At 39.2% G+C, this 26,726-nt stretch overlaps 1 protein-coding gene across 3 annotated transcripts in view; it reads left to right on the top strand.

Moving 5' to 3' along the window:
- CDH13 (cadherin 13) overlaps positions 1–26,726 on the top strand; it is a gene marked incomplete at its 3' end in the record, with an annotated part of 461,247 nt that overhangs the window by 67,791 nt on the left and 366,730 nt on the right. For all 3 annotated transcript variants that reach the window (XM_083870235.1, XM_083870236.1, XM_083870234.1), the window contains exon 2: positions 20,800–20,911. In XM_083870235.1, the coding sequence (XP_083726361.1) occupies positions 20,800–20,911 (112 nt within the window). The remainder of the gene's footprint in view (positions 1–20,799; positions 20,912–26,726) is intronic.

The raw sequence follows: 26,726 nt of genomic DNA, 5'->3' as shown, positions 1-26,726 counted from the left end.
ATTTATTCTTTCTTGTTTCTATGCAGGAGGTACCATAAATCCTCTCTTTGTTTGTCCATTGATGAAAAATTGAACAGCCCCATGTCATATATGTGCTGCTGTCCCCTGGCAAGCATTGGCAGATGTTTGGGTACTTCACTCTCACTTCATGACCTGAGAAATGTGATCTCTTTTTATTATGAGGAAATATTTTGTTGCTTATCTGATCCCGACCCCATTATGATTTCTGGACAAGTTCTGATTGTTTTCCATAAGTTTTGGAAGGTTTCTTAAGATCTTTCAGTTCAAAAGCAGCTTGTGGCAGTGTAGAAAGAGGAAGAGCATAGGGACCTTGGTAGCTTTCTCCCTGGATTTCCTCAGAGTCTCTCTCCCTTCCTAGAGTCAAGTCACAGCCTCCTTTGCTGCTCCTGCCATCCAGAAGAGCTTTCCTATAGCTCTCTGCCTCATTGATTCTCCATCTGTTTTACTCTCAGCATCTTTCTGGTGACCTATGTTCGCATCTGGTGTAAATATGCTCCTATTCAAAGTGTTTTTACTCTGTCACTTGCCATTTCAGGGGATGATTTATTATAGCAGGGGATGTGTGCTCTGTGCTGGGGAAAGGAAGGAAATCCAGGCACGGCCTCAAGGATTTCTCAGGTCTTGCTTGAGTGGGATTGGGAAGCGCGAGGCAACGTGGCGCCGGGAGCCGTGACTGATGAATCTGTCTCCCCAAATTATGGGGTAAATGAAGGAGCTGGGGATCAGACAGGCAGAGAAGGCAGCTGTGCTAGGCACATTTATTTCCTGAAAGTTGTGGAGGACCTGAGCCAAACCTCATGGATGTCAGTCAGAAGCCTGCCAGCCACTCTGAGAGACATTTGGAAACAAATGCTAGAGGTTTGACTCACTTTTCTGAGTTAGAGGACAGTGCCTTCATTACCATCCACTTCTCCTCTCCTTTTGCAGTTAGAAAAACAATATAATTCATATAGATGGAGCACCACATTACTATCTAATAGCAATTTGTATTCCAAGGCTGTTCAGATTTTTCTCTTATTTCAACTCTAGATTAACAGGGGAAAGAATTACAAAAGAATTGCTGTTGGAAAAGGAATTTGAATACAGACCAGGTGGCTAATTTGCTCCCATTAGTTAGTATGTTTAACAAGGGAGGGTGCAGTCTGCATTAAAGTCTCTGGAAGAACATCTCTATTGCTATTTAGCATTGCTGCACAGATTTGAATTTTTGCCTGCTTTCCTTTGTGCTGGAGCATTTTTTTCCCCCAAAACACTGGGCAAAGAAAATAGCATATGGATGAGAAGTGGCATGTCTGAACAGCTACGTGTGTCTATGACATGAATTGGTACAGAAGAAGAGGCTGTATCATCATGCTTTGATAACAAGCAAATCAGGAGCAATTACTTTTTTTCTTTCAGAGAAAAGAGGATCACTTACAGTACTTCAAAATAAAACTTTTTTTTTTCCCCCTGGAGAATAATAATCATTCTCTGTGTAAAGCTGAGACACTATCATCTCTTTCAGTCTCGCTGAGTGTGAGGTGTCTGAATGCATCTCTGCACTTAGGAAATAGATTGGATAGGCTGTGCTGATGTCACTTCTCAAATATCGCTGACTCCTGATCCAGTTGGATCAGATTTTGATCTTTATAACACATCCTCTATTCTGAAGGAGAAAATGAGTAGAACAGATTGTTTTCCATAAGGTTTTGGCAACTAGAAAACATTTGTGAGGTGATAATGTAGTGATTGCTCATGCCTGAGTACGTAGAATGAAATTCTATAAGGAAAACACTTCATTTCCTAGCAGAAGCCCATGGCAAACAGAGGTGGCTTATACACCACAAATCACAGGTGGGGAAAGGAACCATGCTGCTATTGGACAATAAACAGCATGTTCAAATAATGTAGATTGATATTAAGAACCAAAGAGAAGTGCAAATACCAAACTGTTAAAACTAGCTTTTTTTTTTTTTCCATGCCTGGCTTTTTATTTGCATTTAGTTGCTATTTTCCAATGGGATTAAAATGTTCAACAGTTTCATGGTGAGGCTGATTTCTTTAATACTTGAAGAGGCTACATGGAAAAAGCCTGTTCCTCTGATTATAAACACTGGTACATAATTAATGAAATGAAAACAGTTTATTTATTAGCCAGTGGTGCAACATGCAAGACGAAAAGCTGAGGCCTGTTTTTTTAGTTGCATCTTTGTGTGTATTTTCTTTTACTTTTAGCTTTGTTGCACCACAGCAGGCAAGAAATGTGCTGGAATGGCTTCTGAGGTAAATGGTGCCTCTCTCCACGTGTTTTCCTCAGCCAGCTGCAATATCCAGGCTGGCCTGGCTGCTCTGGTCCTTGCCCTGCTCAATGTCCTGGTGTCTTGGGTTTTGTAACCAAAAAAAAATTTATTCTATTCCATCTGTTGAAACCTGGTTGGGGAGATTTTTATTTATCTGTTGTAACTCCAGGACGGAGGGGGGTAACTGCCTTCTCTGATAACAAGCCAGCTGTTACAACTGGATGGAGCAGTGTTTCTTATCTCTGCTCACTCTTCCACTACCCCCATGGCAATATCTTCTGTTAATGGGCCGTTAAAGCTCACCAATGACATGACACATTTCATCATCCTATTGTGAGATGCTCTACCCAGGGAGGAGGAGCCAAATCATTTTCACCCAGATAAAAAGGAGCCAGAAGTGTCACCAGATATCCAGTGCTCCCACGGGATTCCTAAAGGAATACTGGACCCATTTCTGGACCCCTGGCTCCACAGAACCATCTCTGCTTCCAACAGGACTACATCTGCCACTCCAGAAGGGTTTAGTTTTGGACTGTTTCCAACACCCTGACCAACAGGATGTCATATTGTATTTCTGATTTTGTCTGGGTTTTCTAAGATTTCTTGTTTGTTTGCCTATTCTCTTGTACTACAACATTTCTATTTTTTTTTTTTAATATCTCTAGTAAAGAACTGTTATATCTATTCCCAAAATCTTTGCCTGACAGCCTTTTAATTGCAAATTTATAAGAATTTGGAAAGGGGAGGGTGCTTACATTGCAAGAAAGACTCCAATCTTCCCTGGCAGATAGGTATCTACCTGTCTATCCAAACCAAGACCCCCAGTGTCCCCTGCAGGGCTGTCCCTGCCTCCAGGCAGACGAGGTGCAGCTCTCCTGTGACACTGCAGTTTGAGCTCTGCATCCTGGCAGCACAACAGGACAATTTCTACAATTTCTTCAAACCTTCATTCACGGAATCAGCCTCTTTTTTCACCTTTTAAGTTGCTCCTGAGCTATTGAAAAGCTGTTTAAGTTTCCCACCTTGCTCAGTACATTTGCCCTCTCTCTGCTGTTATTATGGCAGAGCCATGGAGGGATAGCATTACACTGGCTCCTACTGTGCCCATCAGAATTACAGGAATCAACAAAGCAGCTGTAAACCCTGTGCTAGGAGCAAGCCAACGATGGAAAAAAATACTCATAATACCTGTCTTTTGGTGTCAGTTGTTGTCTGCAAGGCACAATAGAACATCTGGAAACGAGAGCCCTCCTATTCAGGGAGCTGAAATTGCATTAGCTGCTCTGGCATAAAGGACAGGATTAGAATGACAGACCTCCCCACTGAAATATTTGCTATTGAATAAACTTGTCAAATGCAACAAGGGGTGTCATGGCAAAACTTTCCTGCCTCTGCTGCGAGAAGAGCTTCTGTTCCTGTGATGACAAGAGAGCTGTGTTTAATTGAGCTGCATTTTGCTGCTGTCTGCTGTAGGCAGATACAATGAAAGGGGACAAAGGCCAAGTTCAATTCATTGCTATCAAGCTTCCTTTCTTTTTGGAGCAGGTAACAGCAAAACAATTACTGCAGGCTTAAAGCAGGTGTGTTGTGGCGAGAATGGGGGAAGCAAGAAACTGCTGCAGTGGCTTCACATTAATTTATGCTCAAGAGACATTCACCATTCTTTATGGCACAACAGGGGACCCAAATATAATGGGGAATACAAACTAAGGGAGATAATGGAGAAGGAAAGCATCTTTCAATGCCTTTAGAGTTCATGAGTTATTCCTGTTTGCCAGGATCCACTTTGGTGAGCATTCACTCATAATGAAAGCCTAGCTTACCGTGCGGCTTTGTAGAAACTAGGTCAGGTAAATTTGAGATGCTGTTATAGTTTGATTCATCTTTAAACTATAGATCAAATAGTTCTAATAAAAAAACTCTAAAAGGGTAGATTTCTCAAAACTTACATGCCATTCAGGACATTAAAACTAGACAAAGACCACAGGCCTGGCTTGTAACACTTTAGGAAGTTATGTAGGCAGCTTGTTGGTAATTGATACACTTTAAAACATGGTCCTGACTTAGAAATGCTTCTCTTTGCTCTTGAGATTACTGTTTATCCCTGATATTTATTCCTGATTGTTTTAGATTACTCTGTAAGAAAAAAACCAATACGGTTTTCACATCTTGTTTGTGTGTTGGAAAAACATCTCCAGAGCTGGGCAGAGGCTTTGCCTGCCTCACTCAGGGAGTTTGGGCACTAGAAACAAACCTGTTGCATTTGTGCAGCTTTCTTTGTGGGCTGAAGTTTCATCCTCCTTCCTCATAGGGTTGCCCAGCCTGCCCTGGGATACCCCACTACTGTTCTGTTTAGTTTCTGCCACCTTGGTGTGTCCATAGAACACTGTGCTGAACTAACTCAGGGGTTATCTGCTGCTATAATGATGACAAACATTAATAAAATTAACTAAAATCTCTATGCTTCAATGAGCCAGTGGCGTGGAGCACTGCAGGAAACAAAAGTGTCCTTTCTGATTTCTTCTAGAGAATTTTGCCCTTTTCTCCCCCATTTAGAAATCAGAAATGGGAGTGTATTTTAGATTGTGTCATCTCTAGTGAATACACTTCAGTTTTGAAAGATTAAAGAAGAACACTCTCTTTGGTGCCAGTTTAAAAATGAGATTTGGGGTGAGACTTGATAGCCTCGAGGTGCCTCATCCATGAGCCCCTTTGGCTGCAGGGCAGGAACAGATCCAGAGGGGCCACTCAGGTGGAGCTCCTGTCACACACAACAAGGGAGGCAAAATTCCTGTCTCCCAGGACATTGTATAGCAGTTGAAACATCATATTCAGCTAATTTGAATGAATTCATAAAATTTGGCTCTTAAACAAAAAGTGAAGCAGGCTGATTTGGGAGTCTTAAATGCTTGTTTTCTTCAAAAATGGTAAAACAAAGTGATTCAGCACTTCCAGGATGTTTTTTTTTTCCCACACACTTCTAAATTTACAAAATGTTTTGTTGGTTTTTATGGTTGCAGGGTTACTTCCATGAAGCAGTTGATATTGCCCAGGGGAGGGGTAAAAATCACATTTCAAATCTTTCTTAGAATACTGTTTTAAGTTATACCAAACAGATAACAACAAATATGATTAATATTAACAGAATGGAATGGTTTTGTTTAATTTACTCTTTGTGAAGTCCTATTCTTCTTCATGCTTAGATCCCAGGGGAAAAAACAGTTTAAGGTGATTTCTGTTCCCCATTTACTGTTTACTAGTTTCAGATGGTCTTTTGGTCTCCCACTGCAGTGCTTTAATAGTGACCTACCTCAAAGATACGGACTTTGTTCCCTGAGCTCTTCACAAGCACAAAGGTGCATATCAATTATTCAGTAGAAATTTTCTCTCAAAACTTTCCCCTGATATCTTAGCACAGCCCTACTCATACACTGATTTCTTGCATCCTTTCAGCTTAGAAGTCAGTGTCTATTAATGAGTTAACCAAGCTAATAACTTCTATCTCTTAATGTGTTTAATGTGCTTCAGCAAGAGTTAATATTGTTGTGGAGGTGAAGGTTATAAAGTGTGTTGGTCTGGTGTGGCAGTTGCAGTGCAAATTCCAGGGGAAACTGGAATTAAATATGATTGTGTGTGCAAGGGTATGAAAAATTCTCTGAAAATACTACCTGTAAGCACACAGACCACCTGAATCTTCAGAGCTGGCACCTGGACACTCCTTGGAGTGAGGGGGATGCTCCTGTCTCTGTCATGGCTGTGGAGGGAATTCAGGGACATGAGTCCCTTTCAGCTGTCCCATAATCCTGGCAGCCTCTGGGATGGGGGATAAAGGAGCAGAAATGAAAGGCAAAAAAAGAGAGAGAACCCAAATCTAGGACAGAGGGGTAGCTAATGAGAAAAAGGAAATTGCTAAGTGAAAAGACAAGGAGATTAAATAAAAATAAATGGGATGGGATTCTGGCTCTGTCACACAGAGCCTTTCCTTAGGGGTTAGGATGGATTTTGCCCTTGTTGGTTGAAGGAATTCTTCATCCTCTAAGCCAACTACAGCAAACTATGAAAAAAGAGCAATTATTTCTTCTTTCTTGGCTGCTTTTAACAGTTTTTGGTAAGCATGGAAACAATATGAACTATGTTAGTGAAACAAATTGGGTGCCAAGAAACCCTGATGCCCTTACATAGGATAGAACAGCCCACAGCCTGAGAACTCTGTGAGCTGTTGGGGGCAGAACCACAGAACACTCTCTGTAACAACTCCTGGGAGCTTTCAGAGCAAGCAGAACAATTTTTCCATGTCCTCCCCCTCGTTTCTCCTTCAGGTGCTCTCTGTTGTGGTTCTTCCCCCTTAGGCTAATTGATTTTCCCAGAGTTTTTCCTCTAGTTTTTATCAGTTGATTAGGAAAAAAAAAACAGAGCCAACCTGCAAGTGCCTTCTTATCTCAGTACATGAGAATAAATTTTAGCAGCAAACTCTTACTTTTCAGGAACTTTTCTACCAGCAGATACCTATTACCCCATCTATTGTGTCTACTTTTCTGGATTTCACAGGTTTTTTAAAAGATAGAAAGTAAAAAATGAGTGATTTCCCAGACATCTGATCAAATAATTTCCCATTCTCCATCTGCTCCATATAATATTTGCTCCTCTTGCTACTTGGTATTTATTTCTGTGGCCAATGGATGCAATAAGGGATTGTAATTTAATTGTTGGCAGAAGTTGAGATCATCCTCTCATTTGCACTATGGCTTTGCTTTTCAAAATTTCCTTTGTCTCTTGTAATGCAGATCTCTACTTTGAATTAAAAATGTAAAATTATCTCCTGTGTGGATTTGAAAGCCACTGTCACAGCACAAACATCTTTCAAGGGCTTTTTTCTTCAATCTTGTGTATTAAACCTGACTTTTTGTTAGTTACTAATGAAGCCTTTGCCGTCGTCAAGGCACTAATGAGTGCAAAAGGGAAAAGACAACATTGTAGGATATGTGAACTTAGAGAATGAGTTTTAATTGATGGGTTGTAGTTCACCATTTGGAAAATGTGAGCCTTCTGGAAGCCACGGGTGGTGTGCTTTGTTCACTGCTGCTTCTTCAGCAATAAAGAACTTTCTGTCAGTGCTGGAAATCACAGAACTGAAAGTTTGTTATGATTTTCCATGGTGCAGAAAAAGACATAACACCTGGATGTTTGCCCTAAATATATATCTGTGAGTTCACCTACTTAGCCTAATTAAAAAAAGAAAAAATGGAGTTGCAACTTTTTAATTCTTACATTTTGTAGGTATTTCTTCCTTCTGTCCTCTAGAGAAAGTGTCTCTTTCTTTAAATACGATAAATTTGCTGAAGCAAACCACAGAGCCTCCCTGCTTTGTGTGTTAATTGCATTATTTTCATTTACAGATGGGGGAACATGGGGAGGTTAAGTGGTCTGCCTGTGGTGTGGCCCGAGTTTGTCTCTTGGTGTGGATTAGAATTGAGGAAGGGAAATTTTTATCACAGTGACTGGGAGCATTGGGAATAACCAACAGGTCTGGGAGTGAAACCTGGAGCCTACTTATACCTCCTGCACTAAAATGGCACTACAAAGGAGGGAAATACAGGTGAAAACATTCATACATTAAAATGAGGCTCCAAATGACCCAATTTGCTGTGCCTTCTGGTTTGATTTTGGCTAAGTTCCTAATCCACTTTCCCACCAGAGAAACTCCTACTGCGAATAGCTTCTCCTTAATAATAGAATATTACTTTACTGATTAATATTTGTTGGACACTTAGTCTAATTACGGTTTCTCGCAGCTACTTTAATTACTATAATACGAGGTTTAACTTAAGCAAAATATTCCAGATGAGTTTAGCGATGCTTTGCAACTTAATTCTGTACATGGGAGTGTGGCAGCTGACTGTGGGGAGAGAGGAGAACACGCTCCTTCCCGAGCCCAGGACACGTGTTTCTGAACGATAAGATGTGTCAGTATTTTTGTTCCTGAATCAAAAGATGTAATACTGAGGATTTACAGAATCTGAGAGCTCTGAAACCTCAGCCTGGGGAATAGCTGCAGTGAACATGATTAACTGGATAAAGGGGAGCTCTGCGCGGCGCGGTTGAGGATGTCAGTGTTTACTCACTAATTGAAATTGGAGAGGCAGAATTAAAAGCTTGTGATTAGTAAGGGATGCCAATACCTTTGAGGGCGAGCTCCTATCTTTTCAAACGTGCAGAGGAACACGGGATTGTTGTTCTTGGTGAGAAATTGTCCTATTTCTTCTACGTCATTTGCTTTGAAAAGCAAGATAAGGAGATAAGGCTTTGGAAGAAGTTAGTGAATAAGTTTTTCTTTCCAGGATATCCCATTTTAAACTGGAAGTGTAGTCCACATCCGTATTTGTTGAATATCTTGGTGGAAAGTACAAAATATTTGGACTGGATTTCTGTAGCAAATGTAAACACCTTGTCAGAGCATTGATGAAGGATACTAGACATGAAAAAAGTGGAGGATTCACTAAAATTGGGACCTGGCACCTGTAGATCTCAGCTCTCCATTTGTACATCTGACATTGTTTTACACCACAACAACACAGATTCCAACCTCAGAAGGCTGAAAATGACTCCTTTATTTTTGGGATGTGTCTCCCTTTTATACTATTTTACACAGACCAATTTGATTGGTGACAAAGACAAACCTCTTCAATCACATTGGTCAGAGCAGAGGGACATCAAGAAGAAGTCCCTCCTAGGGAAAGGAATGAAAACAACGTTTACAGTTACAAAAACACTTCTCTTGCTTAGAGAAAATTCCCTGGGAAAAGAATTTCAGAAAACCAAAACATCTCAGGCGTGAACCAGGTTTACATACATCTCCAATGCCTTTTGCAAATCTCACTACTCAATTTCCTCTCCTCTTATAAAAAAAAATGCTTGAAAGCAAAGTATGTTCTTTACTATTGAGAACAACGTTATCAGTTAAAACTCAAAACCCAACAGATTTTTGTGCATCCGTCCTGTTATATCAGGAATGATGTCCTTGAAGTCCAACCTGAATTTTGACATACTTAATATTTATTTACCATAAACTTGCACTAGAAGTGCTTGAATTGCATATTCAAATAGAGGACTTGAATGCTTCGTTGATAAAATGCCTGATAAGACAAATGTTGTGGGAATAAATCCTTCTCATTTTTTCAGGGGCTCAGACTTCACTGAAACTTTGTTCTCCTCTTCTGAAATTGTTTATATCAGTTTAGGGAAATAGTAATATATGTAGCTTCAGAAAGGCTCCTGCTTCATAAGATGTAGGAAGGCATGGGAATTTGATTATGGAAAAAGGGTCTTTTACAATATTTAAAAAAGAAAAAATCAGGTTTCTGGTTTTGCATAATGCTGGTTTATTTTGAAGTGTCATGGTCTATGCTTTCACTCTTGCAAACTGATTCTTATTTAGGAGATGAAAGATTGAGCAAATCAGAATATTCTTGTATAATTTAAACTGCCTGATAATGTACTAGAGCCTCCTAGAATTCAGGCCCAAACATTAGGCATTGATTTAAAAAAAGGCATTTAAATAATTTTAAATTGTTCAATGCTGAGCATGATCAGCACCCCAATCATTTTCAAATAAAAGTACCTATAAAAATTGAAGCAGATGAATAATTTTAAATTACTTTATACTGTGCAAGCACAGAACCCCAATCACTTTCAGACTGAAGCACATACCAAAAAAAAAAAAAAAAAGATTGAAATACTCCAGTAAATGTAAATTGCTATATACAAGGAAAAGGGCCTTTAAATTACTGAATACTTGAAATTTTTTCTTTAAATTTTCTTATTTTTATGTACTAACCAAATAGATTTACTTTATGAAAATGACCCAAACAATCTTATTTTATAAACTTGCACAATATTACATCAACCTATGTTCCATGTAGTGAAGGTGGGACATTCCACAATCAAATGTCACATATCCTGCTGTAGGAATTCTGAGTACTATTATTATTATTATTATTATTAAAGCAGGATCCAGGGCAGAGATTTACATTTTTCATGACTTTTCATATGTTTTATGTTTATTGTTTGTGTCTGCTGCCAGTTGAATGTCATGTGGAACAGCTGATTAGTTTGGCCAATACAGATAATTACAGACAATTAAGTGTACTGGAAGTGCCATCCTCAAGGTTTAGTGGGGAGGCTGCAGTGGCTTCCTGACCACTGCAGGAACTGCACTTGATTTAAACAGTGGATTCCAAAAGCAAATTATAGTTTATTGTAGAGGTTCCATGGTGAACTCTGTTGGATACAATGTCTGTTCTTGTGCCCCAGGACTGGCAGCTGTTCCTGCACCTAAGGAAAATATTGTTCTCATGGCTACAGATCATTTTTCTATGATTATTGTTTCTACAATAAACAAAAAAATCCCCTTGACATCTTTAGCAATTACCATCCAACGTGTTCCAGAAGCACCATTCCTTAATAGTTGAAAAAAAAAAGTTCTTCTGTAAAGAAATAAGGAATAAGTATTTTTCAGGGTATTACCGAGGCTTTCTCTAATACTCCTGAGATCTCATTCTCAACGTGTCAGGGTTTTCTTTGACTACCTAATACATGTGAGGTCAATAGTTGAATCTTTTGCATAAAAGATTTCATTCAGCTTTTAAATTGCAAGCAATTATAAGAGAGAGGGTTATGGACCAAGGTCTTGGTTTCACATTATTTATGTTCTAATTAACTTACCAGACTGATTTTTTTTCCCCTCCCTGCTTTGGCTACTAAGTGTTGATCTTTAATAGTTATCTGTTCCTAGCATTAATGGGTTTTATTTCTTTGGAAAGGTCATTCTTGATGTAATGTCACTGTTAACACAAGGGAGCCTGTAAGTTTTAGACATTTGGCTTGATTGTGATGAGCTCAAAAATATTGAACTACTTGCTGTCGTTCCCCTGGGGGTTGCTTTCACTCAGAAGAGTTTAGTACAAGTTCTTTCTAATTTTTGACTGTGTTTTTGCAATTCATTAAAAGTACTCCTCAATGAGCAGCTGACATAACCAAAAAGACCTGGGTTTGGTTTTTTTTAGTTTTAAATACTTTAATATTTGTTTCTAGATAACTCCATGAGCTTGAGAAGTACTGCTTGCTGTAGGTAAACATAAGATCTGGACTTAAAAAATGAAGAGTGATGCAAAAACTTTGGTCAAAACGAATTAAATCCACGTATGGTTATTACTGTACTACTACTGAGATACAGTTACTGTTCTATAGGAAAAGAAAGTGGAATCACTTAAAAACCAGCACTGAAGAAGATTTCTAAACTGAGCTCACAGAATTTGTGTGAAAATGAGGAACAGATGAGAAGACAGAGAATGTGTTGACCCACTAAAAAAGATTAAGGTGATTCACAGCCCTGTCCTTACTATGAGTTCACCTCTGAGTTTGGTTTTTGAATAGAAACCCATAGGAAGCCAATCTTCACAACTATTTATTTTAATACCATCATACTATTATCACTCTAGTAGTATTTCTGTAAAGAAAAAGTAACCATTAACCATATGCATATGGTTACCTTTGTAAAAAGTTGTCTATATTCTTTTTACAGATTAGATTGTCTTCCTCCTGTTGATGTCAAATAAAATCTTGTCAAAACTGGTAGCGAGGTTTGTGTTGGGCTCCTTGTAGAAATTTCTCAATTTTTATTATGAGTGTTTGGATGTTAGACTTGTTTTTTCTCCAATAACCTTGCTGGAATCAAGGGATTTTACTTGAAAGTATTAATTTTTTAAAAATCTTGCATTTGTGAGTGTTTAGGAGAAGGTCAGAAAACGTTCAACAAATCTTTTTTTGAAGCTGAAAACCAGATATTTTCACTTGTCCTTATACTTTTATGAGTTCTGGGGGTTGGTTTCTGTTTTTGTAATGTTTGAAGGTGATAGAAGTGCGTTTTTGTTTAATCCTTAAATCCATGTTATACTTTCAAAGATTGTTTTCAGCAAGCTCATTTTCAGTTTTAGGTTAGCAGTGCAAAAGACAGATGTTCAGTGTTACACCGAGTTCAGTTTGTGCTGCAGTAATAATTGCTTTAGACTCTAACTTTGTGGAATATGAGAAAATAATAGGTTGGAGGTTGTTTTTTTTTTCTTTTTGATAACTATCACGCTGCTGGGAAATTAAATGTGTATCGTGTTCTTTAGAGTTTCCAGCCATCCTCTCCAAAACCCACTATCTGCTGTGAGAAATATGATTTTCATTTTTTCTCTAACAGCTTTTGCCACATCAGTGTTTTCCTATGTGGAATAATGACTTTGCCCCATGCAACTCCATGTGAAGGGTTTTAAATAAGTTTAAACAATTTTAAATTTATTTCCTTTTTAGAAAACCAGAGATCCATATTTTCATTCATCTAAATGCTTCACGAAGTCATTACTGCTGGATGAGAGGATCAACCTGTTTATTTCATTAGGCAATAAATAACTAAAATGTTTGGAATGAGCAGATCTTCCAAAAAGGTTATTGTTGTAAGGCAGTTTAGGTTTCAGCAATTCCACACCTTGCAGCACAACCAGTCCAGAACTCTGACTTTCAATGTTTCTTCTTTATGCCTCTTTCAGTGGTACAGGAGTGCTATTGAATGGCTCATTTGCATTATTCTGTACCCTGTAAAATGAATTTATTATGCAGCTTCTCTAAATAGGCTAACCAGTTGTAATCTCATTCCGATGGTGTATGGGTTTCAGCAAAACATGATTACTTCTTTCATAACGCCTAAAAATAAACAAAAAATAACCTTGGAGCCCAACCCGTCCTTTTGCTCAAGCCTAGTGTGTTAAGTGGTGCTATTAATCATGATGGGTAGTTATTTACTTGTTAAATACTTGAGTAATTTAAAATATTACTTACTCTGTGCACAAGTAACAGGTTTTGGTCTCTGTTATTAATCATTAAAATACTTAATGAGGCGGGATGAGAGCCATTCCCCGGATTACAAAAATCTGAACAATGTTCAGATGGATCTGCATAGCTGAAAGGGGAAGTTGATCCTGTGCTCCATGAGGGTACAAATGATTCTCAGCTGGGAGCTCTGTTGGATCCATGGGCAGATCCTGAACCTCAGCTAGGAATCTGTATGGAGAGGTGATGCTGTTTTACACCACAAGGACACAGACTCTGACTTTCAGAAGGCTGAAAATGACTCTTTTATTTTTGGGATGTGTCTCCCTTTTATACTATTTTACACAGACCAATTTGATTGGTGACACAAAGGCAAACCTCTTCACTCACATTGGTCAGAGCAGAGGGACATCAAGGAGAAGTCCCTCCTAGGGAAAGGAATGAATAACACAGTACAGTTACAAAACCACTTCTCTTGTTTACATAAAATCCCCTGGGAAAAGAATTTCAGAAAACCAAAATATCTCAGGCACAAAATCAGGGCTACAGAGAGGGAAAGCTGAGCTCAGGTTCTGGGCTGGGAGATCTCTGCTGACCGTGGGCAGAGCTGGTTCCCATTTAAACCATCTGGTCAGAAAGGACATTGATTTAACAAAGCATGAGGACTTGCATCTGTGTTTGTATTTCATAAAGATTAATCCTGGCTCTGTTTTCAGAAGCTGCTTAACATTGTTGTAGGTGAATGGTGGTCTTGCCTCCACTGAAGACAAATTTCTCTGCTCTTTGTGTGCTGGTTAATTTTAGAGTGTTGTGAGCCACCAGCATGACAAGACTTCAAAAGGAATTTTAGGAAGCATTAGGCAGCATGTTTTGGGCTTAAGGAAATATCCAGACCCTGGAGAACATTTATCTGGAATTCTTTATGTATTTTGTACAGGTGGAGCTTAAGCAGGCACAAAAAAATGTTACTGAGATGATCACAGGGATGTGTCCAAATAGAAGGAGATGGAAAGAGTTTGGTTTGTCTAGCTCAATAAATTGAAGATTTAGGGGGGACAAAGGTTAATTTAGTTAAGAGACAAGACTTGTACAGGAATAAATGGCTATAAATTGGCCGTGAACAAATTTATTCTGGATGATATGAAGTGACAATCAGAATAAGGGTCAGAAATTGTGAAATGTAGGAATTATTTATGATTAGGATCAAGTGATCTGGCCAGCAGATCACTGTGCCTGCTGGAGGTGGTTCCTGTGTAAGGGCTTCACAGAATCACAGGGTTGTTGGGGTTGGAAGGGACTTCTGGAGATCCTCCAAATCAACCTTCCCATCAAGATGGGTTACCTAGTTCAGGTGACACAGGAACGTGTCCAGATGGGTTTGGAATGTCTCCAGGGCTTCTCTGGAGTTCCCAAGTCAAGGGAAATCTAAGTCCTGAGGCGTGGAAAATATGTTAGTAAGAATTAATTTAAAAGCTTATTTTAAGGTGCAGTTTCATGGCAGCTGCCCCAGGCGGTGGTTCAGACTGTGAGGGTCTCACACCAGGCCCTGTTTTTCCAGCTGCATCATCCTGTGGGCACTGGGATCCACAGAACTTTGTGGTGACTGGGAGAGCAGGAAAAGTGACTGGGGAGAGAGGATTGTCCCAACTCTGCCTGGCAATGAGGACACTGTCAGAGTGCTCCTGTACTCTGCAGGCACTGCCCATATTATCCTTCTTCACTCTGAACAGTTTGGGCTCCGTGGCCACTTTGATCTCTGAACAGACCCTGGGAGCAGCAATAAATGAATAAATAATTTCTGGAGAAAAGGATGGTGCCTCTTGCAGAGCTCCTCAATTTCAGAAGGCGAGTGGCTGTTTGAAGCTCCCTGCTCTGACACCACCCCTGGCAAACCTCTCCTTGAATAACTTAACGCGGTTCCCAGCGCCGAGGAAGATGCACACCTTTTACTGAATATGCAATAAAATTCTTATAATAAACACAGGTATGTTCAGGAAAGTGCTCGTAAAAGGGAAGTTCCTGTGGTGGATGGTCTCACAAAGGAGTTTGTCACATTTTGTTTCCAGTTAATGGATGCCTACCGCAGTTGCACGGCTCCGGTGACAGGAGAACTGAATTCATTTAAGCCAATAAAGTCGTTCTAATTTACATTTTCATGGCCCACTCTTCAGTACTCCGAGTGTGACTTTCCCTGTTAGGATGGAGCTCTGCAGTAAATGGATAGGTAGGCCTTTTAAAAGGATATTTATCATCCTTGAAGAATCTTAGTGCCAAATCTTAATAGCATTTCTTACAAAAATGACTGGAATTCTCTATCAGATATGGAGGTAGAGCTGTAGAGATTGGGAACACTCTTTTTTTTTTTTTTAAACTTCTATCCTGATAGAAAGAAGAGCAGTTAAAGCCTGAAACAGTGAAAACTTCCCCCAAAATTAAAATATTGCATAAAAAATTCCCCCAAATCATAGCATTCTAGAAATAAAATAATTTAAAAGAACTGTGCATTTAATTAATTTAGTCACATGCAGAGATTATTAATTCAACGTACCTTTATGTAAAGTTGAAATACCTCAGTTAATTATGCCAATCAGAGGATAATTTATTCATGTTTTTTAGGGTTATTTTTTGTTCCAGTTGATATCAAAAAACACAGAAGACACTGAGAACTTCATGTCCAGTCTGTGTGTGTGATTTGATGAAATAATTGCCTTAGGACCTGCTGACACTCTAATTGGAGTCTGTGTAATGCAGAATCAGAACCTTACTTAGAGCAGCGCTCTCTTTATTTTAAGTATCACCCTGTTAATTTCATTTGAATAACTCCCTCATTTAAATCTAGAGAGAAGACTTCAAATTTCATCATCTCCCTATGACTGTGTGCTGTTTATCACTTGTTTCCTTCTCTGATGGCCTCCTCCCTATCCATTTTTGTGGGTCTGGTGTTGCAGCACCTGAACATGGAAAAAGGTTTTAAGATTCAAAGATCTCAATCTGCATGATAAAAATATTTTGTCATGAGCAATTTCATTCAGTGTTGGCAGTTCTCATTATTCTGATTACTTTTTTCTCTCCATTCTCAGCTCTAAGGATCACTGTGCTTCTTATGAAAATCCAAAGTTTTCATATGCAAAAAGCAAATTTCTGTTTCTCGTGTTTCCACAGAAAAGCTCAGAAGCATAAATTTTCGATACCCACTTCCAAGTAGATGAGTCAAATAAAAAAGAAACCCCAAAACCATACTTTGGAAGATAAAAAAACTCAGAAAGTTCAAACAAAACAACCAGAACTAAAAACTCATTTCTCAGGAAGTGACTCATAATTCTTGAACTCTTGAAATTATTTTTCTTGGTAAAAACGAGTGTGATTTCAATTTTAGCCCTTCCATTTTGTGTTCTATGTTGATTTATTTTCACTTCAGATTACTCTCCTGAACTCAAAGGTAAAATGTGGCCCTACAGAATATTTTCCTCTGAAATGAGAATTGTTTACTCTGTGCAGAGTTCCTGTCTGGGCAGATGGCTTTCACAGGTGTCTGCACCATTTACATTTCTAATTAAATAAAGCCTTACACAAGGATGGATTTCACACCATAAGAACGTGTGTGTGAAATGCAATTAATATTTTGCAGCTTGTGTTTTTGGGCTAGGTGATCTCCTAAAGGTAGGGCTAATGAAGATATGAGGGTGTACACAGCAAAAGGTGAGAAAATTCATTTGCAGAGCGAGCATGTGGCCAAACTGAAACTGTGCAAGTTGAAAAGAACATGAAGATTCTGAATTTCTTTAGAAAGACCTTTTTGAGATGACTTTCAGTCACCAGAAGAGGAGGTAGAAGGACTTTGTTTTTTTGAGATGTCATGACACCCAAAGGTACTTTAGCATCAGGGAGTTTATTCATTTCCTCTGCAGTGCAGTATTAAATTGCTCTCCTTTTTTGCTTTCCAACCATATTCTATGTAAGCAGCTTTCAGTGCAAATGTTGAGGTCAGTCAAGGTCACCAGCATGTGTGTGCTGGTTTATTAACTAAAAAAAAAAAGGTGTTTCTTAGGCTTGATATCTCACCAGGAGTACAATTCTAGCACAGTGGCCAGACTAGCACAGGAATTATCTGAATAACGACATTTCCTTACACCAATTGGCAATAAATTCTGAAAGAAAAATTGTCAGAGTATGAAAACTGAGCCTTTGCTGTGTACATTTCTGAAAAGCAGGAGGTTATGGAAAACTTTGATTTTGCTTGTTGGTGAACACAGGATCTGTAGGTCTGAGTAGTCACCACTCTGCTTTGCTTTTCAGACTTCCACCCTTCTAGATTTTCATGAGCAAATTTTCTGCTGCATAACTGTCATTTTTGTTCAAGAATTTGTCTTTTTTCTTGGTGGCAGATGAAGGATCCTTTTGTATTAATTGCCCAGCTCCTGACTAGTTGTATGAACAAGATTTATATATTTGGATTTCTACATATGACATTTAAATATTATTTACAGTGTATTTACATGAAGTCTTTCTTTAGGCACCTATTAGCCCATAAACTCTTTTATTATTTCCAAAAATGTGAAATCTACATCTTCAAATTCAGAATATATTCTGCCTTGAACAAGTCTCTTTGCCTTAAACATATCTGCCTGGCTTATTTTTTTCAAGATATTTTTGAAGACTACTGTCCCCACTGTGAAGAACCTTAACAGAAATTATTTTAATGAGATAGACATTTAGTTCTCATGAAGTTTCTTCATGAGAAAAATAAAGAATAAATGTCCTTTTGAAAGACAATTAATTAAAACCCGTCCATGTGACGACAGATTTAACATTTTGTCTGACATGTTGAGAAGAAGAAAGTGCCTGGAATTGCACGAGTGGAATAAAATGTTCCATTTCACAGCAAGGCCAAGCTTCAGTCTTGTAATTATTTCAAAGGGAGTAAAGGTCATTTTCTATTTGCTGCATCTCTATTATGTGAGGCTTCTGTACCAGCCTTACAGAAGTTAACTCATGACCCATTTAGATTGCCCAGATTTCAAAGTCAACTCAGACTGTCACAAATCTGATAAAGTAGACATATTCCCTTCTCTAAGTACTGCCATAGATGATGTCCAAAGAGGCTTTTTATTTATAGCTCTGTAAGACAAGAGTTCCAGCTTTCAGGCTTGAGTAGCTGCGAGATCAGAACATGATTTGCCTCTCACTTGCTGTGTTAATCCTTTAGGGGAAGAGCTGTTTGTGGATAAATTTCAGGATATATGGCCCAGACTGTTTTTCTGGTGGGGACTCATTATATAACTACACTTGCCTCTTGAGATGGGAAGAGGTTTTCTCCCGCTGTGATTGCATTTTTTATGCATATTCATCCAGGAACACTGAGTCAGAAAGACAGGTACTTTAAACCTGCACCTGTGCACGCAGAAGATGTGTGCAGCAGATGCATGTGTGCCTTTCTTCCTCTGCATATGCCCATTGAAATGCATATAAGGCAGGTTTTATAACAATCAGCAATCAAGCTTTAGGCACAATTTTCAGGGCAGGCTCTGAATATCTCAGTTCACAGTTGCAGGTGTCTCCTGCTGGAAGACTGAAGGGGACATATCCAATTCTCAGCCCCAAAATCTCCAATAAAATCAATATACCAATGTCATTTAGAGAATGAAGGATTGGGAGCTGTGGCTTGAAACCTTTTTAAGAGTGACAGGAATAGTGTGATGATACCTAAATTAATAATAGTCAAGTGTATTGCACTTTTCTTGGTGTATTACTTTAAATCTTTCTTGGTTAATCCTTCCAAGGGACCAATGTGGAGCAAGTCAGGATGGAAGGCAAAGGTGTACATCTGTTGTGTTTGCCTTCCACCAGATAAATTGCCATGAAATATTCTGGCTGTTTCTCGCAGTCTGCTGGCACTTCTGGCCAAGCTTTTATAGCAACTGCCAGTGGCATGAAACAAATGATCCAGCAGTTGGTTCCCATAAGAACAAGTAATGCAGACCAGGTGGGGTATCACTGCCTTGGGATTTTGGAAATGGGATCAGACAAGACTTTAAATGAGTGGGAAATGCAAGAAGGGAGAGAGCAGATCACCCATCATTGTGATTTAGTAAATGGATTGTGTGTGGTGGGGAATAGGGAAACGTGCAGATGTTAAAATATTGCAGGACATCTCTTTAGGGTCAGGATCAGCAGACGGGTGATAAAGGAGTGGAGGTGGGACTGAGAGATGCTGCTGGTGCTTTGGGAGAAGTGAGATTGTTGTTGTCACCTGAGCTGGTGAAGGAGAAAAGAGCCTTCAGCACTCACTGGTGTGGTACTGGGGAAAAATTATCTTCACTTTACCCCTGAAGAACTTTATTTCCAGAACTGTAATTATGTATTGAGGATGTCTTGAGTAAATAGACCCACCGTCCAGAGGCACTTCAATTTAGGAGCAAATGTCATTCAGAATCCCATGTTTGTTTCCTTCCTGGTTGCCACATGTGCCCTCTCTAGTTGATTGTGCTGGGGCTGCCTGGCAAGGAGCAGATTGCTCATAACAACTTTGAGATCAGAGTGGCCAGTGCACCACCTCAAAGTCAGGTTTTGTAAAACACTTTCAGATGTTCTAAAGCAGAAAGAACTTCTGAAAATGCACTTACACACATATGGGTTGGAAAATATGGTTTGGCTTTTCCTACTCTTAACCTTGCCTCCTTTTGCCTCTCTCTTTAACCTTTTAAACTTTTTAGTAATTTCTTTTTTGCTTGCTGCCTCTTTCTTGACCGTTCTTACCTCCATGCTCTCATTTAACAGCTGCCAAGAAAAATAGCCCTTCAGGTTGTTTTCTCTATTCAGGGATAAATGCTTGAGAGTCTGAGATTAGAATTGTACCTATTCCCAAGCAATTTTATTTTGCTTTTAAGCTTCTTCCTTTGATGTTCCTGTGGTGACACGGAGCTTGGGTGACCATGTACTAACAGTGACACAAACTGTATTCAATGGAACCTTCAGATCCACCTCCACTATGATGCACACATTTCTTTTTCAGTCCTCCCCTGGTGCAAACAAGCTTTTGATTATAGGAAAAATGGACAAACTGTGGCTTAGAGGGAAAGAAAAGAAACAGTTTATACTTGCTAGCAAAGAATTTCTTTTATAAAATGAAACTTCTGTATGTGAGACTTTACCCTTGAATATAGAATTTCTTCTGCAACTTGGTGATCAAGTCTGAGACAGATTTGCAGCCCTTAATTTATCATTTTTTTAAATCAACTTACATGTGCTTAATTTCAGTATATATTTAGGTCCAGCTGTATTTAGCTAGACCTAAATAAATGTGATTTTTAGGAGCAACATTACATCCTGTGTGTTTATGGACAATAACATTCTTTATTGATATTCTGAACTGAAATTCACCTTGAAAACTACTATTCTGTAATTTCAATGCCAGCCCATATATATAAAAGCACAAAACCTTACATAAAAATTTGTTTAGCAAGATTTGAAGGGGAAGTGTGATGTGATGGATATTTTGTTTTATGAGTACGGACCCCAATGTTTTGTTTTATGAGCACTGAGCCTAAACCCGCTATAGTTCCCAGAAGCCAACATGATGGATGAAGGAGTGGATGTTAAAAGTCTATTTCTGGTGTTTTTTTCCCCTCAGGTTCTGCTGCTTGCATGTGCAGAAGATTTAGAATGTGTCCCTGGATTCCAGCAGAAGGTTTTTTATATAGAAAAGCCATTTGAATTCACAAAGGACAAGCTGATTCTGAACCGTACGTTGTTTTCATATATTACTATTGTGCAAAAATCAGAATTGTTTATGTATTCACTTCATTCCTGCCATTTATCAGAAAGCTCTTTTTGTTTTGTACCTAAGATTTTGGATATTGCCATGATTCAGTCTGAGTTCTCCTGCATTAATCCTATGTCTCTACAGACTTTACTCTGTTTCGTGTATTAGAAATGGCAAAATACAATATATAATCATTTGGGGCTGTGTGAATATTGTGAAAACCTAGAATCAGCCGCTTCTTAAAAATTAAATTTACTCTGAATTTTATCTAATAATCCTACCTATGAGCTTGGAAATCAGCAGTTGCCCATCAGCATCTCTATTAAATTATCTGTGCAACTCAGATTTTGAAGTTTGCTTTTTGAAAGCATTCACAGCTGGTGCAAGTCCAAGCCTTTACATGAAATTCAGAGGCTGGAAGAAGTTTGGGATCATCAGTGATAATAAAGTGTCACACAACTGGAATATTCAGTGTATTTCCATTGAGCAGGTGTCACCTTATAAAGCTCAATCTGGCACTGTATACCCAAAGCACTAAACTGAAGGAGATTTAACAGTTTTTCAGTTCTGGTGTTAGTTCATTCCAATACTTCAGGGTTACAAATTGTTCGTTCTGTTCTGGGGCTTTGGGACTTCAGCACTGTCAAACAAAAGTGGTGCCTTATCCAGTGTTCAATGCCTTTAAAGACTTAAAAAAGAATTTAAGTGCTGCCATTTTCATAACTTCCAAATACCCCTGCATTTTCACATGTGATATTTATTACTGATGATTTCTTTGTTGGGCTTGGCTGCTGGTGCTGAACCAGAGATTCTTCTGGGTGTCCCAGATTAGGCAGTAGTGCTTGGGTCCTATGTGCAATATCTGTGTCCTACAAGGGGAAACATCCCATAGCTTGGTGGAACCAAGAAATGTAAACCAATATTACTCACCAAATGCACACATTTCCCATCTCAGTTCCCTCCATATATCACTGATACATTTTGATGTGTTTTCACTTCAGATGAAGGTGTAATCTGTGCACATTCACTTTAAAATAGCATTAACTTCTCAAAACGAAATGTCAGAATTAGTTGCCAAAGTCTATTGAAATAACTCTCTTAAACTTAAGTCACTCAGCCTTTGGAGATACTAAAATAAACCTCTAGGATAACATTTTTAGTCTCAGCATTTTGATATGTTGCTTAGTCTGAGCTGCATTTTCACAGGAACTTTAGATCACGAGTAGTAATGCTAGTCAGAGATGTGAGATTGTTGTTCAGCTTAGAAAAGAGATTTCAAACTTCTCATTTCTTTGGGAAATTTCGCTTTCTCCGGAATTCTTATTTTGGACTAGTCAAGCACGTTATTCCTAGATGGCTAAAAGTTGAAATCCTTAGAATGTAATAGATTTAATAAGCATGCAGATTTGAAGACCTATTAAAAGAAGCAATATGGATAAACTAGGGTTAAATTGAATAAAAACAACCTTTGTTGAAAACTTTTAACTTTGAGGCTGTAGTGTGACTGACCAGATCTGCTGATTTGGAGAGAGGATCACCCCAAGGATGGGTTGGTTCAGCCAAACTGACTGAACTGCTCTGTGGTGACCCAGCCATTCGCAGTGGCACAAAATGAGCACAAATAATTAAGATGCCATCATTAGTGAGAGGAGGAGGGAAGAGCAGGAGGAGACTCAGAAATGCCTGGGAACAATCTCTGGAATTAAATTATTTTAATAAGCAGACACTAAATTGGCCTAATGTGCAGTGTTGGACAGAGGCAGACTGTCCGCACGTGATCCTGGTTAATTCAATCACCCACAACACAGGGTGTCCTTCATGCAGCACCATTAAACCTCAGCACAGTTCCTTCATTTTAGCTGTCAACAGAATTGATAATTTTAATTGTCTGTTTGAATACACTTTGCATGCTCTTGCATCTTTTTATGCCCATTACCAAGAGCAGTGTAATTCAGCAGTTGCATTGCAATGCGAGGCTTACCAGGGCTGTGTAAATTAATAGAGCAAATATGTAAACCAGGCCTGTAGCAGCAATTGTTTTTGTAGTCCTCAATAAGCCAAGGAGCTCTTTAATTCTTTTCTGAAGTGCAATAATACAGTCTTTTTCTTTTTCAATTCAAACAAGAACCTACAGTACATTTCATTGCTAGCATCTCCCTTGTAATTAAATATAGGTTGTGTAAATGTAGGTTCTTATGTATTTATTACTTCTACATATGGAAGTGTTAATTATATTTTACATTCACTGATGGCAAGAATGGAGAGAAGACCATACTGAGGGTACAGAATTTTCTCTTATTTCTTGTTCTGATTTGTAGCAATTTTTATTAAAGCCTACTTATAAGCTGGGCACAACAAGTCCAGCTGTGTGTACATATTTTCCTTCCTATTAGTTTCACTGGTATTCGGTTACTATTAGTTTTTCTGTCATTGTGCTCAGGCTGAACTAGCTTTTAAATTCTTATTTATTTGCTCTTGCATCTCATTTAGTAGCAGCCTCCAGACTTTGACCATTTCTTTGTCCCAGTTTGGTCATTATTTTTTTTCCCCTCAAACCCCTTCAGACCTCCTTATAACTTATGTTTTTAATAACCATAAAAAAAATAAGGCTCTTTTACTTTTGGTCTGCCCAATTTTTTTTCCTCTATGTGCAGAACCAGATGTCTCCTTGATGTAGAGGGAAAAGATCCATGGAGTCACTTTCTGGAAATAGCAATTATGTCCACATAATTATTATTCCAACAAACAATTGTGTCACTCTATTTTCCTTCCTTATATATTTTTTTACTTTACACCTTGGACCATCTTTGCAATCCAGTAGGGAAGACCATCAAGATTTCCACATTCTTGTTGAAGTGCTAATTGACAGCATTTAATTAGAGGTTTTACACCTGTCAGAAGCACTTGTGGCCACGAAATGCCTCCCCATCACAAAACCTGGCCCTGCCAAGGCTGGCAGGTCACTGTCACTGTCAGGGCTCTGTCACTGCCGGGCTGAGGGAAAGTTCCTCATCAGACTCAATGAACGTGGCAATGTAATTGTGTTACATTAATCACGTTTATACTTAACACACATCGGGCTTGGCTTTTGGGGGTATTTTTAATTGACAATGAATCAAATAGTGCACTTGAATAATGGAGGCAATTAACATAAAGCAGGAGGTGATGTGTTGTGCATACTAAACTGGGGAAGGCATTGCCGGTACTTTAAATGTCAAAACAAAGGAAGTTTTGACCCTTACTCGAAAAGCTTTAATTTGGATGTTAATTAATGGCTGACCTCTTGTGTCTCTTACGTGATAGATTGCATGTTCAGAGCCTGGGCTGCTTCAAGATCAAGGTTTTGTCTGTCTGCATTTGGGTACTTTTTGTTCTGCAGATTTTAACAAAGAGCTTTCTATTCAACCATGGAAAAAAACATTGTTTACTCATATGATGTGAAATATTTTAGTGTACTTATTAATGCTTAAAAGCAGGTTTTCAATTGCCTGGCAAAGCTGTGGCCTCCAACAAGATTTACTTTGTTCAAACCAAATAAAGCCTGTGGAAAGATCAGAGAAGATCAGTCCTCCTCCTCCAGCCTGGTGTGCACAGGGATCATGGCCCTGGTTGTGTGACACTGTTTTACACCACAAAGACACAGACTCTAACCTCAGAAGGCTGAAAATGACTCCTTTATTTTGGGGATGTGACTCCCTTATATGCTATTTTACACAGACCAATTTGATTGGTGACACAAAGGCAAAACCTCTTCAATCGCATTGGTCAGACCAGAGGGAGATCAAGAAGAAGCCCCTCCTAGGGAAAGGAATGAAAACATAGTACAGTTACAAAAACAGTTCTCTTGTTTACAGAAAATTTCCTGGGAAAAGAATTTCAGAAAACCAAAACACTTCAGGCATGAAACAAGGGCTACAGTTGTTCTCAAATCCATACATTTCCTGTTGATTCTGAGCTGATGCTGTGTGATAGCTGGGATTTGTTACATCCACATTTCCCCTGATTCCCTGCCAGTCGACTGCACAGGTGGCCTTTTCCCATGCCTGTTTCATGCTACCAATAGTCGTGCTGTTCCTCTCCTGCCCATCCTCATCCTGGAGTTATCCCACTGTCGTGATTTGAAAGCAAAACGAGTGAGAGGCTCCGAGTCAGAAATACAATTTAATACAAAAAAGGTAAAAAGGTAAAATAATAATAAAAAAAATTCAGTAATACAAAAGACCATTGACAGAGTCAGAACACACCCTGAGCAGGGTGGTGGGAGCAGTCCAGGTGAGGGGCTCTTCCTGAAGCAGTGATCCCACAGAAAGGTCTGGGAACTCTGCTCCTCTGGGAATCCAGTGGCTCAGGGCTGCTTGTCCTGTCCCAAATCCCAGATTCTCTCCAGGTGGGAATGCTTGGCTCCTCCCCCTGGGCATTGGGAGCATCTCCCAATGGGATGAGGAGTCGTGCAGTGGCTCCTTGATGGCCCATTAAACAGAGAGAGCTCCTGGAGGGAGTTCCCTGTGAGTCCTGGGCAAGGCATTGATGGGCCATGAGCAGAAGAGCCCAAAGGAGGGGCCTGGGAAAACACTGCCCCACCTGGTTCCAACAGCTCATGGAGATGGTGAGAGAATAAATAATTTGTGCACATCGTACACTGCAACCCAAGACACACACCCACCTCATTCCTCTCCCCTCCTTCCCTCTCCCCACACCTTGCACAGAGCCATTGTGGCAGCCCCATTCACTCCCCTGTGCTTTGCCCAAGCCTCTGCTGGCTTCTCACACAGGTTTGGATGGGAGTGTTAACTCTTCATGCTGAATATTGCAGGGTTTGGGTAATTGGGGTTGCTTGTTGTAGCTTGCAAAAGAACATGTTCAAGCAAGGTAGAGATTTTAAGCTTAGCAATTTCTTGCAGGGAAAACTGTCTGGGTTTCTGGGTAATAGAGATAACTGTGGATTTTCCACCTGTTCAGTGTGTCCTTGCTGAAACAGTGTAGTGGCTTTTCAGAATGAAGAAGTTTTTAATGCATTTTGAGTTTTACAAACATCTTAAATGTTCTTTCAATTCACATAAATCGCTCGCTGTGTTAAGGATGTGCTTCAGAAGATGTTGAAAAGTTACTTGATTCCCATTCCTCGGCATGAGGGAACAGGTTCAATGGAAAGACATCTCAACTTTCCTACCCAGATTGGGGAGTGCTTGATATATCGTAAAATATATTTTTTAAAATATATATCATAATTGGCTCATATACATGGATAGAATTTGAATAGTAGAGCTTTGTTCTGACACCTGAGTACAGGGTTAAGATAAGGCACATGGACCTCTAATTCCATGGGGACAGAAATGTTGGTCAGGATTTGAAGAACCACATCTTAAGCACACTATTCTTATTGATCATAGGAAGCCAAACTCCTGTAAATAAAATTCCAGGAAATATCTGGAGGTGTGTGCAAAATGGTTTCAAAGTTGTGGAAGTTTTAAAGTGGGAGGTTGGGAACTTTAATACATGTTTGTGGAGGCAGGGTGAGGAAGATCCTTTTGCACCTGATGCATTGCCTCTTAATTGAAGTTTGATGCTGAACTCCTACACGGAGGGAGAAAGTTGTCTGGGAATTATGACTGAATAATAGAGAATGTCTCAAATGTGCCTCTGAATAGAGACACGCAGGTTGGTGTTGCAGCACAACAGTATCACATCATCTGTTTAGCTGCTTTCACACATGATTGAAGCAAAACAAAATAGCAGAGAATAGTTGTTGGGTGCCAGGTGGTCAGACAATTCTGAAGTGTCAGCTTCCAGGACCC

This window comes from Zosterops lateralis (assembly GCF_965231275.1).
Source record: "Zosterops lateralis genome assembly, chromosome: 12".
Taxonomy (NCBI): domain Eukaryota; kingdom Metazoa; phylum Chordata; class Aves; order Passeriformes; family Zosteropidae; genus Zosterops; species Zosterops lateralis.
This window is presented reverse-complemented; position numbering and strand designations above follow the sequence as displayed.